This window comes from Scyliorhinus torazame, chromosome 9, assembly GCF_047496885.1.
Source record: "Scyliorhinus torazame isolate Kashiwa2021f chromosome 9, sScyTor2.1, whole genome shotgun sequence".
In the NCBI taxonomy this organism is placed as follows: domain Eukaryota; kingdom Metazoa; phylum Chordata; class Chondrichthyes; order Carcharhiniformes; family Scyliorhinidae; genus Scyliorhinus; species Scyliorhinus torazame.
The window spans coordinates 199,957,314-199,976,886 of record NC_092715.1 but is presented as its reverse complement, the minus strand read 5'-3'; the positions used below and the strand labels follow the sequence as shown (position 1 = coordinate 199,976,886).

The following is a 19,573-nucleotide window of genomic DNA, read 5'->3' as shown; positions in this document are numbered from 1 at the left end:
TCTTTTTTGTGATTTTTTTTTTTTAACCACAAAGTATACAGTTGTGTTCTATGTAACTATGCTGTAAGAATTTGACAGTCAAGAACACAATCACTTCAATTTAAAAAAAAACTAACTGAAGCAATTCATCAATACTCTGCAATCTGTTCCAGAATATTTCAATTGAAAGAGTAAACTGGGATAAATGAAACATCATAACTTTGAACAGTGCATTGTAAATATTTTGGGACAGTTGGAAGAGATAATGTGTCATAACTTCACAAAATATTACAGTGCAGAAGCCCTTCAGCCTATCGTGTCTGCATCGATGCATGAAACGCCCTGATCTTCCCACCTAATCCCATTTGCCAGCACTTGGCCCATAGCCTTGAATGTTATGACGTGCCAAGAGCTCATCCAGGTACTTTTTAAAGGATGTCAGGCAACCCGCCTCTACCACCCTCCCAGACAGTGAATTCCAGACTGTCACCACCCTCTGGGTAAAAAAGCTTTTCCTCAAATCCCCACAATACCTTCCACCCCTCACTTTGAACTTGTGACCCCTCGTAACTGACTCTTCAACTAAGGGAACAGGTGCTCCCTATCCACCCTGTCCATGTCCCTCATAATCTTGTACATCTTGATCAGGTCACCCTCAAGTCTTCTCTGCTCCAGAGAAAACAACCCAAGCCAATCCAACCTCTCTTCATAACTTAAATGTTCCATCCCAGGCAACATTCTGGTGAATCTTCTCTGCATCCCCTCCAGTGCAATTACATCCTTCCTACAATGTGGCAACCAGAATTGCACACAGTACTCCAGCTGTGGCCTCACCAAAGTTCCATACAGCTCCATCGTGACCACCCTGTTTTGTAATCTATGCCCCGATTGATAAAAGCGAGAGTACCATATGTCTTTTTCACCACCCTATTAACCTGTCCTTCTGCCTTCAGAGATCTATGTAACCCAAAACACTCAACCTCACTGGTAACCACCCGGCCAATCTTTGTGTCGTCAGCAAATTTATTGATCCTACTCCCCACATAGTCATCTATGTCATTTATATAAATGACAAACAATAGGGGGCCCAGCAGGGATCCCTGTGGTACGCCACTGGTCACTGGCTTCCAGACACTAAAGCAGCCGTCTATCATCACCCTTCCTTCTACTGACAAGCCAATTATGAATCCACCTTATCAAATCACTCTGTATCCCGTGTGCATTTGCCGCCTTAATGCACCTCCCATGTGGGACCTTGTCAGAGGCTTTGTTAAAATCCATGTAAACAACGTAACTGCACTACCCTCATCTACAGGGTATCTCATGGGGCAGCACGGTAGCACAAGTGGCTAGCATTGTGGTTTCACAGAGCCAGCATCCCAGGTTTGATTCCCCACTGGTACACTGTCTGTGCAGAGTCTGCATGTTCTCCCCGTGTAGTCGTGGGTTTCCTCCGGGTGCTCCGGTTCCCTCCCACAGTCCAAAGATGTGCAGGGTAGGTGGATTGGCCGTGCTATATTGCCCTTAGTGTCCAAAAAGGTTAGGAGGGGTTATTGGTTTACGGGGATAGGGTGGAAGTGAGGGCTTAAGTGGGTCGGTGCAGACTCAATGGGCCAAATGGCCGCCTCCTGCACTGTATGTTCTATGTTAATCTATGTCTATGTATACACTTAGTACATGCTCAAAAAGTTCAATCAAGTTTGTTAGGCATGACCTCCCAAAGCCATGCTGACTGTCCCTGATCAAACCTTGCCTCCAAGCGGAGATAGATTCTCTCTTCCAGAATCTTCTTCAGTAGTTTCCCAACCACTGAATGAGACTCACTGGTCTGTAGTTCCCTGGCTTGTCTCAACACACCTTCTTAAATAGTGGGACCACATTAGCTGTTCTCCAGCCCTCTGTGACCTCCCCCGTGGTCAGAGAGGAATAAAAAATTTGGGTAAGACCCCTGGCAATCTCCTCCCTCGCCTCCCACAGCAGCCTGAGACACAATTCATCCGGACCTGGAGATTTGTCCACTTTAAAGCCCTCCAATACTTTGTCACTCCTTATGACAATTTGCTCAAGAACCTCACGATTTCTCTTCCCAAGTTCCATAACTACCTCCTCATTCTCTTGGGTGAAGACAATGGGAAATATTCGTTCACACCCTACCAATGTCCTCTGGCTCCACCCACAGATTTCCCCCTTGGTTCTTAACGGCCCTACTTTTTCCCTGGTTATCCTCTTCCCATTGATATACTTATAGACTATCTTGGGATTTTCCCTACTTTTACCAGCCAGAGCTTTCTGATACCAAAAGAGAAAATGCTGGAAAATCTCAGCAGCACTGGCAGCATCTGTAAGGAGAGAAAAGAGCTAACGTTTCGAGTCCGGATGACCCTAAAGGGGTCAGATGACCCTACAGATGCTGCCAGACCTGCTGAGATTTTCCGGCATTTTCTCTTTGGTTTCAGATTCCAGCATCCGCAGTAATTTGCTTTTAACCAGAGCTTTCTCATATCCCCTCTTTGCTCTCCTAGTTGTTTCTTAAACTCCATTCTGCACTTCCAAGCTCTGCAGCATCAGATTGGGGGGTGTAGGCACCCTACAGTGCAGAAAGAGGCCATTCGGCCTTTCTAGTCTGCATCGACCCTCCGAAAGAGTACTCTACCTAGCACTCCGCTACCCTATCTCCAGAACCTCACACATTGATTATGACAAAGCCACCTAACCTGCACATCTTTGGACTGTAGGAAGAAACCTGAGCCACCGGAGGAAACCCACACAGACACTGGGAGAATGCGCAAACTCCACACAGTCGCCCAAGGCCTTAATCGAGCCTGGGCCCCAGAGGCTGTGAGGCAGCAGTGCTAACCACAGTGCTACCATTCCTGGAGGTTCACAGGTAAGGTTTGCACAGCAATTTCCCAAAAGTGCAAACTTCCCCAGGGCAATTGTCCTAAACTGGGAACCAGAAATTGTGATTTTAAATTGCAAACTTCGGATATTTCTGATTGAGTTACATCACCCAAAGAGAGTTTTAAGAGTTCAAAGCACATCTAATTTTTGAGTAACTGTTGTACAGAACAAGTCTGAACTCCCAGGGGCCCCTCTGCCCTACTGCTACTATCCCCTGCACAGGATTCCTCAAAATATCCAGCTACTTCCCCCACCTCTAACTATCGCCCTTGGGAGATTCCCCATAAGATATAGGAGCCGAACTAGGCCATTCATCCCATCGAGTCTGCTCCACCTATCAATCATGGCTGATATGTTTCTCATCCCCATTCTCCTGCCAGTGATTAGCACTGCTGCCTCAGCACCAGGGACCCGGGTTCGATTTCATCCTTGGGTGACTGTGGAGTTTGCACGTTCCCCCCATGCCTGCGTGGGCTTCTCCAGATGCTCCGGTTTCTGCCCACAGTCCAAAGATGTGCAGGTTAGGTGGATTGGCCAAGCTAAATTGCCCCTTCGTGTCCAAAGCTTAAGTAGGGTGATGGGGCTATGGGGAAAGGACGGGGAAGTGGGTTTAGGTAAGTTGCTCTTTCAGAGGGTCGGTGCAGACCCGATGGGTTGACTGGCCTCCTTCTGCACTGTAGGGATTCTATGATTCTTCCCGTAACCCCTGATTCCCTTATTAATCAAGAACTACCTACCTCTGTCTTAAAGACATTCAGTGACTTGGCCTCCACAGCCTTCTGTGGCAAAGAGTTCCACAGATTCATCACCCTCTGGCTGAAGAAATTCCTTCTCATATCAGTTTTAAAGGATTGTCCCTTCAGTCTGAGGATGTACCCGCGGGTTCTAGTCTCCCCTACCAGTGGAAGCATCTTCTCCACATTCACTCTAGCAGGCTTCTCAGTATTCTGTAAGTTTCAATGAGATCTCCCCTCATCCTTCTAAACTCCATTGAGTACAGACCCAGAGTCTTCAGCCGATCCTCATATTACAAGCCGATCATTATCGGGATCATTCTTTTGAACCTCTTCTGGACTTCCATGCAAGCCAAACACATCCTTCCTTAGATACAGGCCCAAAACTGCTCACAATATTCTAAATGGGCTCTGGCCAGAGCCTTATATAACCACAGCAGTACATTCCTGCTCTTGTATTCTCGTCTTCCCAAAATGAATGCTAACATTGCATTTGCCTTCCTAACTGCCAACTGAACCTACATGTTAACCTTAAGAGAATCCTGAACTAGAAGTCCCTTTGTGCTTCAGATCTGAAGCCTTTCCCCATTTAGAAAATAGTCTATGCCTCTATTCTTACTATCAAAGTGCAAACCTCACACTTTTCACACATTGTATCCCATCTCCCTCTTCTTTGTCCACCCTGCTAACCTGTTCAAGTCCTTCTGCAGCCTCCTCGCTTCCACAACGCAACCTGTCCCTCTGCATATCTTTGTACCGTCTGTAAACTTGGCAATGATGCCCTCTGTTTCTTCTTCCAGACCATGAATGTATATCACCAATAGTTGTGGTCCCGGCACTGACCCCTGGGGAACAACCCGAGTCACCGGCTGCCATCCTGAAAAAGACCCCTTTATCCCCAGTCTCTGTCTTCTGCCAGTCAGCCAATCCTCTATCCATGCAAGTGCCTTGTCCCTAACGCCATGGGCGTTTATCTTATTGAGCAGCCTCCTGTACAGCACCTTGTCAAAGGCCTTCTGAAAATCCAAATAGGTCACATCCACTGACTCTCCTTTGTCTAACTTCCTTGTTACCTCCTCAAACAATGCTAACAGATTTGCCAGACATGACCTCCCCTTGACAAAGCCGTGCTGCCCTATTTTACCATGCACTTCCAAGAACCCTGCAATCTCATCCTTAATAATTGACTGTAAAATCATATCAACGACCAAAGTCAGGCTAACCGGCCTATAATTTCCCATCTTCTGCCTCCCTCCCTTCTTAAACAGGGGTGTTACATTCACCACTTTCCAGTTCTCTGGGACCTTCTCTGACTCCAGTGATTCCTGAAATATCAGCAACAATGCCTCCACAATCTCCTTAGATATCTCCTTCAGAACTGTGAGATGTAGTTCATCTGGTCCGGGTGATTTATCCACCTTCAGACCTTTCAGCTTCCCCAGCACCTCCTGAGTGATGGCCACTATACTCACCTCTGCCCCCTGACTCTCTTGAAGTTCTAGTATGTCACTGGTGCCATCCACTGTGAAGACTGTTGCAAAGAACCTATTCAGTTCCTCTGCCATTTCTTTGTTCCCCATTACTACATCTCCAGCCTCACTTTCCAGTGGTCCAATGTCCATTCGTGCCTCTCTCTTACCTTTTATACATAAAAAAAAACTCTTGCAACTTCTTTCATTTTGCTAGCTAGTTTACACTCGTATTTCATCTCCTCCCACCTTCATTTTTAGTTGTCCTCTGATTGCTTTTAAAGGCTTCCCAATTCTCTGGCTTCCCACTAATCCTCACCACCTTGCATACTTTTTCCTTTGCTTTTATGCTGTCTCTGACTTTGCTGCCCCTGGTTGCCTCATCCTACCCATGTTTCCTCTTGCTTGGGATGAATATCTTTTTTTTTTATAAATGTTTTATTGAAAATTTTTTCCCAAACAACAATTTTTCCCCTCTTACAAAGCAAACGCAACAATAACAATACAGAAATTTTAAACAATACACAAGTAACAAAACCCCTTTATCTTTGACCTAAACTAAACCCCCCCCTCGCCCCCTGGGTTGCTGCTGCTGGTCATCTGTCTTCCCTCTAACGTTCCCCTAGGTAGTCGAGAAATGGCTGCCACCGCCTGGTGAACCCTTGAGCCGATCCTCTCAGGGCAAACTTTATCTGCTCCAGTTTAATGAACCCCGCCATATCATTTACCCAGGCCTCCAGTCCGGGGGGTTTCGCCTCCTTCCACATGAGTAGGATCCTGCGCCGGGCTACTAGGGACGCAAAGGCCACAACGTTGGCCTCTTTCGCCTCCTGCACTCCCGGCTCTTCCGCAACTCCAAATAGAGCTAACCCCCAGCCTGGTTTGACCCGGGCCTTCACCACCCGCGAAATCACTCCCGTCACTCCCTTCCAATACCCTTCCAGTGCCGGGCATGCCCAAAACATATGTGCGTGGTTTGCCGGGCTCCCGCCACACCTCCCACATTTGTCCTCCACTCCAAAGAACCTGCTCAATCTTGCTCCCGTTATGTGTGCTCTATGTAGCACCTTAAATTGAATCGGGCTAAGCCTGGCGCATGAGGAAGAGGAATTTACCCTGCTTAGGGCATCAGCCCACATACCCTCCTCTATCTCCTCCCCTAGTTCTTCTTCCCACTTTCCTTTTAGTTCGCCCACCGACTCCTCCCCCTCTTCCCTCATCTCTCGGTAAATCTCTGACACCTTGCCCTCTCCGACCCACACCCCTGAAAGCACCCTGTCCTGTATCCCCTGTGTCGGGAGCAACGGAAATTCCCTCACCTGTTGTCTAGTAAATGCCCTCACCTGCATATATCTCAAGAAATTTCCCCGGGGCAACTTATACTTTTCCTCCAATGCTCCCAAGCTCGCAAAAGTCCCATCTATAAATAAATCTCCCACCCTCCTAATTCCCAACTGGTACCAGCTCTGAAATCCTCCATCCATTCTTCCTGGGGCGAACCTATGGTTGTTCCTGATTGGGGACCCCACCAGGGCTCCCCGCACCCCTCTCTGTCGCCTCCACTGTCCCCAGATATTCAATGTTGCCGCCACCACCGGGTTCGTGGTAAACTTTTTAGGTGAGATTGGTAGCGGCGCCGTCACCAGCGCCTCTAAACTCGCCTCTTTACAGGACTTTCTCTCCAGTCTTTCCCACGCCGCTCCCTCACCCTCCATCATCCATTTACGTATCATTGCCACATTGGCGGCCCAATAGTAATCGCCCAAGTTCGGTAGTGCCAATCCTCCTCTGTCCCTACTACGCTGAAGGAACCCCCTCCTTACTCTCGGAACTTTCCCTGCCCACACGAAGCTCGTGATGCTCCTGTCTATTTTATTAAAAAAGGTCTTGGTGATTAGTATAGGGAGACATTGAAATACAAATAAGAACCTCGGGAGGACCATCATCTTAATTGCTTGCACCCTGCCCGCCAGCGATAGAGGCTGCATGTCCCACCTCTTGAAGTCCTCCTCCATTTGTTCTACCAACCGTGTCAGATTAAGTCTGTGCAAGGTTCCCCAGCTCCTAGCGATCTGAATCCCCAGGTATCGGAAGTTTCTTTCCACTTTCCTTAGAGGCAAGCCTTCTATCTCTCTACTCTGGTCCCCTGGATGTATCACAAATAATTCACTCTTCCCCATGTTTAGCCTATACCCCGAGAAATCCCCGAACCCCCTCAAAATTCGCATAACCTCTATCATTCCCCCCGCTGGGTCCGACACGTATAACAATAGGTCATCCGCATATAACGAGACTCGGTGTTCTTCTCCCCCTCTAATCACCCCTCTCCATTTCCTGGAGTCTCTCAACGCCATGGCCAGAGGTTCAATTGCCAACGCGAACAACAATGGAGACAGCGGGCATCCCTGTCTTGTTCCCCTATATAGTCGGAAATACTCCGATCTATGTCGACCTGTAACTACGCTTGCCGTTGGAGCCCCATAAAGAAGTCTAACCCAGCTAATAAACCCGTTCCCAAACCCAAACCTCCTTAACACTTCCCATAAATACTCCCACTCCACCCTATCAAATGCCTTCTCTGCTTCCATTGCCGCCACTATCTCTGCCTCCCCCTCCACTGGGGGCATCATTATCACCCCTAATAGTCGTCGCACGTTAACATTCAGTTGTCTCCCTTTTACGAACCCTGTCTGGTCTTCGTGCACCACCCCCGGGACACAGTCCTCTATCCTCGATGCCAGTACCTTTGCCAACAATTTGGCGTCCACGTTCAACAATGAAATGGGTCTATAGGACCCGCACTGCAACGGATCTTTATCCCTCTTCAAAATTAACGATATCGTCGCCTCCGACATCGTCGGGGGTAGAGTCCCCCCTTTCCTGGCCTCATTGAACATCCTCACCATCAACGGGGCCAACAAGTCCACATATTTTCTGTAATACTCCACCGGGAACCCGTCTGGTCCAGGGGCCTTCCCTGCTTGCATGCTTCCCAGTCCCTTAATAACCTCGTCCACCCCAATCGGTGCCCCCAGGCCTACCACCCCCCGCTCCTCCACTTTCGGGAACCTCAATTGGTCCAGGAACTGCCGCATCCCCTCCTCTCCCTCTGGGGGTTGAGACCTATACAGTTCCTCATAGAAGGTCTTGAACACCTCATTTATCTTTCCTGCCCTTCGCACCGTGTCTCCCCTTTCGTCTCTAATTCCTCCTATCTCCCTCGCTGCTGCCCTCTTTCGCAATTGATGAGCCAACAGGCGACTCGCCTTTTCCCCATATTCATACCTCCTCCCCTGTGCCTTCCTCCACAGTACCTCCGCCTTTCTGGTGGTCAGAAGGTCAAATTCCGTCTGGAGTCGTCTCCTCTCCCTGTACAATTCCTCCTCCGGGGTCTCTGCAAATTCCCTATCCACCCTTAAAATCTCCCCCAGTAATCTTTCCCTTTCCTTGGCCTCTGTTTTCCTTTTGTGGGCCCCAATGGAGATCAGCTCTCCTCTGACCACCGCTTTTAGTGCTTCCCATACCACTCCCACAGGGACCTCGCCGTCGTCATTGACCTCCAGATAGCTCTCAATACACCCCCGCACTCTTGCACACACTCCCTCATCCGCCATCAGTCCCACATCTAATCGCCAGAGTGTTCTCTGCTCCCTTTCCTCTCCTAATTCCAGGTCCACCCAATGTGGGGCATGATCCGAAACCGCTATGGCTGAGTACTCAGCTTCTTCCACCCTAGAGATCAACGACCTTCCCAAAACAAAAAAATCTATCCGGGAGTACACTTTATGGACATGGGAGAAGAAGGAAAACTCCCTAGCCCTAGGTCTAAGAAATCGCCATGGATCCACTCCCCCCATTTGGTCCATAAACCCCTTAAGTACCTTGGCCGCTGCCAGCCTTCTTCCGGTCCTTGAGCTGGATCTATCTAGCCCCGGGTCCAGCACCGTATTCAAGTCCCCTCCTAAAATCAAGTTTCCTACCTCCAGGTCCGGTATACGCCCCAGCATCCGTCTCATAAATCCCGCATCGTCCCAGTTTGGGGCATACACGTTAACCAACACGACCTCCATTCCCTCCAGCCTGCCACTCACCATTACATATCTACCTCCGCTATCTGCTACGATGTTCTTTGCTTCAAATGCGACCTGTTTCCCCACCAAAATGGCCACCCCTCTATTCTTTGCGTCCAGTCCTGAGTGGAACACCTGTCCCACCCATCCTTTCCTTAGCCTAACTTGGTCCGCCACCTTTAGGTGCGTCTCTTGGAGCATAACCACGTCTGCCCTTAGTCCTTTCAAATGCGCGAGCACTCTGGCCCTTTTTATCGGTCCGTTCAGGCCTCTCACGTTCCACGTGATCAGCTTCACTAGGGGGCTACCTGCCCCCCTCCCGTGTCGACTAGCCATTACCTTCTCTAGGCCAGTCCCATATCCCGCCTCCGCGCTCCCGCTCGCTCCCCCAGCGTCGCACACCATCCCCGCCCACCCACTCTTTAGCCATTTCCTTTTGGATTTCCGCAGCAGCAACCCAGTTGTCCCCCCCCTCCCCCCCTCCCCGCTAGATCTATTTCTAGCATGATTGCTCCCCCCATATTACTTCCGTAAGTCAGCTGACTTCAACTGACCCCGGCTACTCCTGCTCACTCCTCGACCCCCCCCATGTGGGGAACTCCCATCCGCCTTGCGCCTGTCTTCCCGCCTTATTCTTTCTGGTGCGGGAACATCCCTTTACCTGACCCGCCTCTTATGGCGCAGCTCCCTTTCCCCTCCCCCTCCCCTTCCCCATTCTCCAACTATGTCCCGTCTTTCCCCCCTCACCGGCGCCCACATTTCCCCAATGTCTCCCCCCTTCCCTGTTTACTTCTCAATTAACTTCCACCGTAACATTAACAATAACATTTCCTGCAGCATCAGTCCCTCAGTTCCGATCCAATTTCTCTTCTTTGATGAAGGTCCATGCTTCCTCCGCCGTCTCGAAATAATGGTGTCTCTCCTGATACGTGACCCATAGTCTTGCCGGCTGCAGCATCCCGAACTTCACCTTCCTTTTATGCAACACCTCTTTGGCTCGGTTGAAGCTCGCCCTCCTTCTCGCCACCTCCGCACTCCAATCCTGGTATACCCGTACCACTGCATTCTCCCATCTGCTACTCCGCACCTTTTTAGCCCATCTCAGGACCTCTTCTCTATCCTTAAGGCGGTAAAATCGCACGATTATCGCCCTGGGTGGTTCTCCCGCTTTTGGTCTTCTCGCCGGAATCCGATTTGCCCACTCCACCTCCAAGGGGCCCGTATGGGCCTCAGCACCCATCAGTGAGCTCAGCATCGTACTTGCGTACGCTCCACAGTCCACTCCTTCCACACCCTCAGGGAGACCCAGTATCCGAAGGTTCTTCCTTCGCGCTCCATTTTCTAGGGCTTCGATCCTTTCAGTACACTTTTTATGAAGTGCCTCGTGCGTCTGTGTCTTAACCGCCAGGCCCAGGATCTCGTCCTCAATATCTGTCACCTTCTGCTCCACCACACGGAGCTCTGTCTCCTGGGTCTTTAATGTCTCCTTGAGCCCCTCAATTGCCTGTAGCAACGGGGTCAGCACCTCCCTCTTCAGCAGCTCCACGCACCGTCTCACAATTTCATGCTCAGGCCCCCATGTCGCCCGCGCTTTCTCCGCCGCCATCTTGTACTTCTCCGGGGATGAATATCTGTTGTGCCTCCTGATTAATCCCAAAACTGCCATTGCTGTGCCACCGTCTTTCCTGCTAGGCTCCCCTTCCAATCAACTCTGGCCAGCTCCTCCCTCATGTCTTTGCAGTTACCCTTATTTAATTGTAATACCGTTACATTCAAATCCAGTTTCTCCCGCTCAAACAGCAGGGTAAATTCTATCATATTGTGGTCACTGCTCCCTAGGGTTCCTTCACCTTAAGTTTCCTAATCAAGTCTGCCTCACTAGATATCACTAAATCCTGAATTGTCATTCGCTAGTGTACTTTAGCACAAGATGCTCCAAAAAAACATCTCGTAGACATTCCACAAATTTGTTTTCCTGGGATCCGCAAATAATTTTTCCCAGTCCACCGGCATATTGAAGACGCCCATGATTATTGTAATATTGCTCTTTCTATCTCCTTTATTTTCAGCCCCACATCTTGACTACTGCTAAAGGGCCTGTACATAACTCCCATCAGGGTCTCTTTTCCTTTGCGATTCCTCAACTACAACACCCCAAGTCCTGCATTGACCACCCATCTTCTCATAGTTGTCCCCTTATCTGCTGTGCCTGAAGTTAGATTCTGCCGCTTTCTGTACTCTTTGTTCTACTGGAAACATTACAAACCTCCTGAGCCCTCGGCCCCTTTAACTAGTTTAAAGTTCTCACCATTAACCTGCACTCCTACCTTCTTCTTTAACTTTGATATTCTAATTTTCCATACAACTGAAACCCCCCCCCCTCCCCCAACTATTTAGTTTAAAGCCCTATCTGCAGCCCTAGAATACGATTTGCCAGGACACTGGGCCCAACATGATTCAGATGAAGACCATCCCATCAGAACAGCTCCCTTCCATCCCCAGTACTACTGCCAATGACCCATGAATTTGAACCCATTTCTCCCTCACCAACCTTTGAGCCATGCATTTACCTCTTTAAACTTATTGACCCTGTGCCAGTTAGCTCGTGGATCAAGTAGCATTCCGGAGATTAACCTTTTGATTCTGTTTTTTAATTTATCCCCCAACTGCTCATATTCCTTCAGCAGAACCTCTATCCTTGTTCTACCTATGTAGTTGGTACCTATGTGGACCACGACAACTGGATCTTTACCCTCCCGCTTCCAATTTCCTCTGCAGCCCAGATGAGATATCCCGAACCCGAGCACCAGGTAGACAATCCTGGTCACAGATTTCTTCCTCTCCCTCTCTCTCTCTCTCTCTTTCTCTCTGTCTGTCTCCCCCCTCCCCCCCCATTGATCGAGATAGTATCGTAAAAAAATTGACATTAGTGGAAATTTGACACTGATTGCCACTCTGAGGAGGTTCAGGCCCCTGAATGTAGTATTTATGATTTGTGCCTTTCGTGTTTATGAAAGAAAACACTACAATGCACAATCAGTAATCTAACCAATTTATTACATGCTATACTCCAGAATGTGTGAGACATGAAGCATTAATATCCATTTATGCTTTGTATAAAATAGTGATGTGGTTAATATGAAGCCACACAAGAAGCTGGTGTTTGGACCAGAAATTACAGGATTAATCATGGTGTTTTTTTTAAAGTATACTTTAATTTTTGTTTCTTCCAAATACATATTAAAAAATGAAAGACAATTTTCCTTTTCTTTCCCCTCAGGCAAATCGTACATGTCCAATTTGTCGAGCTGATGCTTCAGAAGTTCACCGTGATTCAGAATGAAACTTGTCTAATAGCACAAATTGGGTGTTCTTTGTTGCATATGAATGAACTATCCATTGAACTTACCTATTGTGGCTTCCAGCCTTCCCTTTACATTAAGGGTCATAATGTGATGCAGTCATTTGACCTCCCTTTGCACTGTGTGATTTAATGACTTATAAAGCTTATATAGTCATCACATTGAAACAATTATGGGATTGTTATACTAACAGTGTGATTGGAACTCCAAAGATTTTTTTTCTGCTTAATTTGTGTGTGCACTAACATTCCCTGGTTTTTGTGTGATCATTCCAGGTGTTGCTGCAAGATTACAGTGGATGTGATCTTTTAGTATGTGTGCTTTTTATTTATATATATATATATCTATCTATATATATATATATATATATATATATATATATATATATATATCTATATATAGATATATATATATATATCTATATATAGATATATATATATACGTAATAAAGGTAGTTATACCGTTTTAGCAATCTACCTTATAGAGCCTTCAGGTACTGTGAGTGAGAGTGATTGTAAGCGTGCAAGTATTTTAGCCAGGTACTTTTTCAGACAAACTTATGTACTGGCATGATGTGAGTTGTATGTGTGTAGTCTTAATTATGCTGAGATGTATAGCTGTGTTATTTATACAGTACTAGTACTGTACACTGGTTTCTTTCTTTTTGTTTGCAGTTGCACACTGTATGCTAAGGGTGCAGCAATTATGAATTTTTGTTTCAGCCAGTTGCCCCTCAGTATTTTATAATGGCAGATTAGAAGAACGTATATTTATAACACACCCAAAACTAAATGAATAGGGGTGGAAGATTGTGCCGATTTATAAAGCAGTGTATTGTTACCCAGAGAACCAAAGCAGTGACTGGATGAAATGCTTTGCTTAGCTGTCGCAGTGAATGGAGATCAAACATAAGCAAAATCACCAGAGGTTTGAAAGCTGGGTGTGCTATAAAAATATCATTTATAGCGAAATATTACTTGTCAGTCTAATAATGTGGGTCCTCAGGTGTGCAAGAAAGTCCTATAAGCACCTTAAAATGTAACCTTGGTTGTTGAATTACTTTGCTACCTTGAAAATTTGAATTCTGTTTTATCCTTTGTTCTGAACCTCCAGGTCATGCACTGTCCTAACACTACATTCAATGAATTGTTGCTTTCTTTAAACAATCTGGTTTGAACATAGCAGCGCAAGCAGGCATTCTACTCCAAATTTTAAACCAGCCTTTAGCTCAACCTTTCAATGGTAATATTTCTGATAAAACGTATATTTTCTCCATATAATTTTCAGTTTGTTGGTTCTTTCACTATGTATAATATTTTACAATATTAATTTTAATTGCATTCGTTATTATACGTACTTATCCACATAAATTTGTTTACACTTACAAAAGGCCTAATCACAGAACTAAGCACACAGTTCTCTGTTTAAAATTTATCGGAAAACACTGAGCAGATTTATTTTTCCCCTGAGCAGTTATTAGAACAGAGACCTATTACATGGTAACGAATACAATAATCAGCAGTTTGAAGAGCTCCTCGAAGCAGGTATTTGATTCAATTCTAAGCAAATTTTGTAAATCAAATTACTATTTTTATAGTATAGTAGGTAGGGACTGATTGCTGAATGTAAACATTTGGGGAAAAATAGAGGTAATGCAGATTTGCAATGAAGATTTAAAAAAAAAAATTCTTCTCCAAGATTGTAATTATTTCGTGGTCAACTTTGAGTTTGTATTGATTATTCTTGTGGACATTTAACATTTTGCGAGTAAAAATTGAATCCAATATTTTATTGAAGCAATGACTGCGATCAGTTGGTTCGGAAACAGTCATTATAGTATACAATTTATGACGTTTATAATTATTTAATGGTCAAACCTAACCCGGTGATTTATTTGTTTTTGATTTGGCTTGTTGAGGTGATTGAGCACCCAGCACTGCCACAGGCCAGACGTGGCCTCTAACTGCTCGTTCCTTAAATTTGGCACAGAACAGGAACACATCTTTCATTATCCCACCTAGTTACTTCCATTTTGTACGCATGATCTAAAAAACCTGCAACTGATGTTGATTTCAGGCCTTTCACTTCCGTGGTAGTAATAACTAAATATGTACTATGGGCGGGATTCTCCGACCCCACGCTGGGTCGGAGAATCGCCGGGGGCTGGCGTGAATCCTGCCCCCGCCGTGTCTCCGCCACCAGAGATTTGGCGGGGGCGGGAATCGCGGTGGGGGCGGGAATCGCACCGCGCCGGTCGGCGGGCCCACCCCCGCCGATTCTCCAGCCCGCAATGGGCCGAAGTCCCGCTGCTGGAATGCCTGTCCCGCCAGCGTGGATTAAACCACCTTTTGAATGGCGGGACAAGGCGGCGCGGGCAGGCTCTGGGGTCCTGGGGGGGGCGTGGGGTGATCTGGCCCCGGGGGGTGCCCCCACGGTGGCCTGGCCCGCGATCGGGGCCCACCGATCCGCAGGCGGGTCTGTACCGTGGGGGCACTCTTTTTTTTCCGTCTTCGCCATGGTCTTCACTATGGCAGAGGCGGAAGAGACCCCCTCCCCTGCGCATACGCGGGGATGGCATCAGCAGCCGCTGACGCTCCCGTGCATGCGTCGACCCGCGTCGCCCGACGCAGACCTTTCAGCCCCGGCTGGCGTGGCGCCAAAGGCCTTTCCCGCCAGCCAGTGGAGCGAAAACCACTCCGGCGCGGGCCTAGCCCCTCAAGCTGAGGGCTTGGCCCCTGAAGGTGCGGAGACTTCCGCACCTTTGGGGCGGCCTGACGCCGGAGTGGTTCCCGCCATTCCATTACGCCGGAACCCCCCGCCCTGCCGGGTAGGGGAGAATTCCGCCCTATGTCTCTGAACACTGGTTCTCATCTCTACACTTTCATTATGGACTAATACTATTAGTATGTTCATTTTCTTGTTTTGAAGCATGCTATAAAATTGGAGTAATTAAAATTTGACAGATGGAGAAAAGCCAATCATCAGGAAGATCTAGCTTAGATTTATGTTTTTTATTTTCATCATTCACTAAATGTTACCAACCAGTGTTAATTTTTCACAAGCTTGCTGCTGATCCTGAGTTGAAGGCTGTTTATCACACGGTTCATCCAGTGTTTCTAAAAGACTCACACTGAGAAGTTTGCCTAAGACATTAAAATTGCAGAAATAGATGCCTATGAAATCATTGTTTGGTTATATGTACATAGTCAGCATTTTACATCATGACTAACTTATCAAGCCTGAACAAAATGTGTGTTAGCTTCTTGAATGGGAACTAGATGTGTAAAAAAAAAAAGCATAGCTGACAATTTTAAATATTGCACAAAGAATTTGTAAACTATAAATTAATGTGAGCTGAATTTCAGAATATTTAATATATTCTGGGCAAATTGTTCGTATTTAAATTATTTATGGAACGCAGCATTTACTAATCATGAAATAATTGGAAGTGCAAGTCTTTTAGAAATACTGGATTCTTACAATGCAATCTACAATTTGTTAGTATAGTAATATGGACATGCACAATTAATTCAGAATTTTTAAGTTATGGGACTTGGTTGAATTCATTTAAAGAAAAGTTATAATGTTATATCTGTTCTTACAAAATATAGTTAGTAGATACTGATCGAAAGAGCTTGTATGCTTCTTAAAAACAAAATTGAGGTTCGAGCTTTCAGTTATCAGTGATGTACCTCCATTTCTGTGACTATTCCATGTAACACCAAATAAAAAACAACTCGCACCTTCCCCATGGCACATGTTGCATTAAAATGACATCTCTAGAACGACATGCATCATAGAAGGCAGAATGTACGCAGGCATTATTTGACTTTTTCCCTGGAATGCTACTAATACGTTTCAAAACAGCTATATGTCAGTTTTTGTACTACAGCTATAATGTTGAGACTGAGATGCATACACACTATTACCTGGATGATAATATTTAGGTTGAGCAGTGCTGCCTAATTTGGTAAATAGACCATGGCTCTTCTTCGTGAAAAGGTTTATTATCATTGTGCCATTATAATTTATAAACTCCAATTTTGAAAGACAGAATTAAAATGAGGCAGGCTTGGAGTTTTGTTTTAGTTTTGTTTGGGGGAAGACTAGCTGCCATATAACTTTGCTGAACAATGTAAATTGGGGCCTGGGAGCAGAGACAGTGACAGTTGGGTCCGGTTTTTGGCAAAGTTAATTGTTGCACTCTTAATGCTTAACCACTTTTGAAATGTTTCTTGTGTTGTTTGCATGGAGACTCTAGAGCAGATGTGTGCAGACCTTGCTTTCTGTGGTCAGTTTGTAATAAGCACATGTGCATGTGTATCAAAGCAGTCCATACTGGACATGGCTGCTTCTGCCCAACTGTGGCTGTTTGGGTGAAAATGGGGATTCATGCTGAGCTATTACTGCCATGAACTGTGATGCGCATTTATGTATTTAATCCCACAGTCTGTATGATGCAAGAGAAGCAACAACATACAGTAAGATTTGTTGTGTCTTGGCCAACCCCACAAGAATCGGGTTTACCGATTGTGTCCCGCTTAACGTTTTGTGTTTTGCATGAGTTTTTGGTGGATAGGTTCAAACTTAAGTTCATTGTAAACAAAAATCACCAAGACCTAGTGATACCCCAGGTTCTTGTCACTATTTTGAGGAGCCAAGAGTGTTAACACTAGACTGCTAAATTTTAACAATGGTTTCCATACTGATCCACTTTTTAAAAGTTTTGTTCTGAATACAGCATTGTTTGGTGCAATGTCTTAACACTGTCATATTGGATTTTGGAATGCTAGTGTTTCAGCAGCAGTCTAAATTTTGAGGGGGAAGCAAATTCTGAAGCACATACAATCTGGGTCATCTTTAGGTCTTAATGGACATCTTAGAGTGGGATTTTTCTTTGGTACATATACAGTTACCTCATTTTGCCACTTAAATGTATTTAAAAATTGCTAACAAATCAGAAAAAAGCAAATTAATACTATTGTCATCATTTCTGAGCGTTTCATTAAATCATTCACGCATTGTATCATTTAACATGACAAGTAGTTTTCAATGTTGTATCATAAATCTCTGTAACCAAATCATTTGAAGGCTTGATAAATTTTTAACAAAATTTGTACATTTTTTATGAAAGTTACTAGTAATGCTTTACTAAGTAGTGCAATGAATTTTTATTTTTAATCCCTGTGCCCAATTTTGGAGTTGAGAGGGTTGTTCATTAATAAATGTATGATGTATACTTGCTCAGTTGACTTGTATTCTTGGCTGGTCAGAATGTTGACCTTATCATTCAACCAACATTTTCTGTCTTTTACCCCACATGTCTACAGATTTTTCGTGTTATCTTTTTGTTTACAGAAGATATGAAAGCAATGAAAACTAGTAAGGTCCAAAAGATAACAATCTACTACAGTCAAACAATTTAGCTAAGCATCAGTAGCATTGTTAGAAAATGGAACTATGAAATAAAGATAAAAGAGTTGGTATATAATGGCTACCGGCATTTGAGGAGAGATAGACAGATTGAGTTTTGAAACATAACCACCTCTCATCTCGGCATCCTTGTTGATTCTGTCACTCCTAATTCTGCCAATGATGATGAACGAACCCTTGTAAGCCAGGAGACTTGAACTGTTGACAGACAGGCAAGCTGGCTTCTGGTGGTTGGCTGCAGACCAAATCATTTCAAGTTTCAGCTCCGCTGTTGTGTTCTTTCCTCTCCATTAAGTACCAGAAGCTTATAATTCAAGTGCCTTCCTTAAAATTTCTGCAGTGAAATTAAAAATTGTCACACTTTTGCTGAGATACAAAATAAACGTGGAATTTTAAAGGACACTGAACCAGACCTGCTACAGAATCTACATTCTCCTGTGCAGAATTTATCTTTGAGGCATCACAATTCTGGGAAGCCTGCAAATTTTAAGTACTGAGGCCAGCCTGCCAGGGAAGGGAATGCCAAAATTGAGATAATAATGTTGGCAGTCTTGGCAAAGACTAACAAGAAAGCTTGGCAAACCAAGCATTTCTCTGAAAAAAGAGAATTTTGTTGGGCTATAGAGAAAAAGCAGGGAAATGCGATTCTAAAAAGGCACAGGGGGCCTCCCTGGTGAGAACGTGAAATCAAATCACATCATATCACTTTAAAACATTTGATTCCCGTTCAAGAAAAAAAATCTGGAAGTGAAGAATTGGTGCCAGTAAAAGTAAGCATGGAACTGCGGGATGTTCTATCACAAGGTAAGACTAAACATCATCAGTTAAATGCATGACCAGATTATTTGTTTCAATGATGGTTGAGGAATAAATGTTGGCTAGGACCCGCCCACCTCTTTTCCAATAGTGCCATGGAGTATCTTACTTCGATCCGAGTTGGCAGACAGCACCTCTATTTAATTTCTATTCCAAAGGACAGCTCCTCCAACAGTGAGGCCTCGCTGGGAGACCTTGGTTACAGGGACTGGAAAGGAGTGAGAAGACCAACAAAGCACTTTCTCAGGTAACTACAGATGACTACTAACATAACCTTGCCAACATAACCTCACATCCCAAGAATAAATCAAATTATTACAGAAGCAACTTGTAAATTAACATCACTAATGGATTTTCTGTACAAACTTGCAAGTGCCCTCAAAACGTCTTCTGCAATGCCTTTCAAGCAATTGCATTGCAATTCTGGGAAGACTGCGCTGGAGATGTGAGGTGACACCTTCTGCACCGCCAACCCATTCTGCACCACTTTCTGGGTGACATAGTGGTACTGTCAATGGACTAGTAATCCAAAGACATGCGCTGGATTCTCTGATTTTGAGGCTATGTCCGGAGGAAATGTCTAGTTTTACAAGGAAAAAGTCGGCGGCGCCCCTGCACCGCTGCTCCGCCCAGTGGGGGGCTAGCAGAGGCGCCGGGTAAAACTCCCGGTGTTCCTGACATAAACGGCCGGAGAATTGCCGGGTCCGAGGCCGCGTATGCGCACGGCGATGAACTGCAGTGGTCGCGCATGGACCCGGCCAGCTCAATAATATCCCCCTGGACCCCCACCTCGCCACCCCCCGGACCAG

General features: G+C 45.6%; 1 protein-coding gene across 3 annotated transcripts in view; it reads left to right on the top strand.

Moving 5' to 3' along the window:
• The window catches only part of LOC140429678 (E3 ubiquitin-protein ligase RNF38), a 310,735-nt gene extending 292,981 nt beyond the window's left edge, over nucleotides 1–17,754 (top strand). For 2 of the 3 annotated variants that reach the window (XM_072516977.1, XM_072516975.1), the window contains one exon: nucleotides 12,434–17,754. In XM_072516977.1, the coding sequence (XP_072373078.1) occupies nucleotides 12,434–12,647 (214 nt within the window). In that variant the 3' untranslated portion in view covers nucleotides 12,648–17,754. The remainder of the gene's footprint in view (nucleotides 1–12,433) is intronic. The other variant, XM_072516976.1, reaches the window with a different exon arrangement.
• The last annotated feature ends 1,819 nt before the right edge of the window (nucleotides 17,755–19,573 follow it).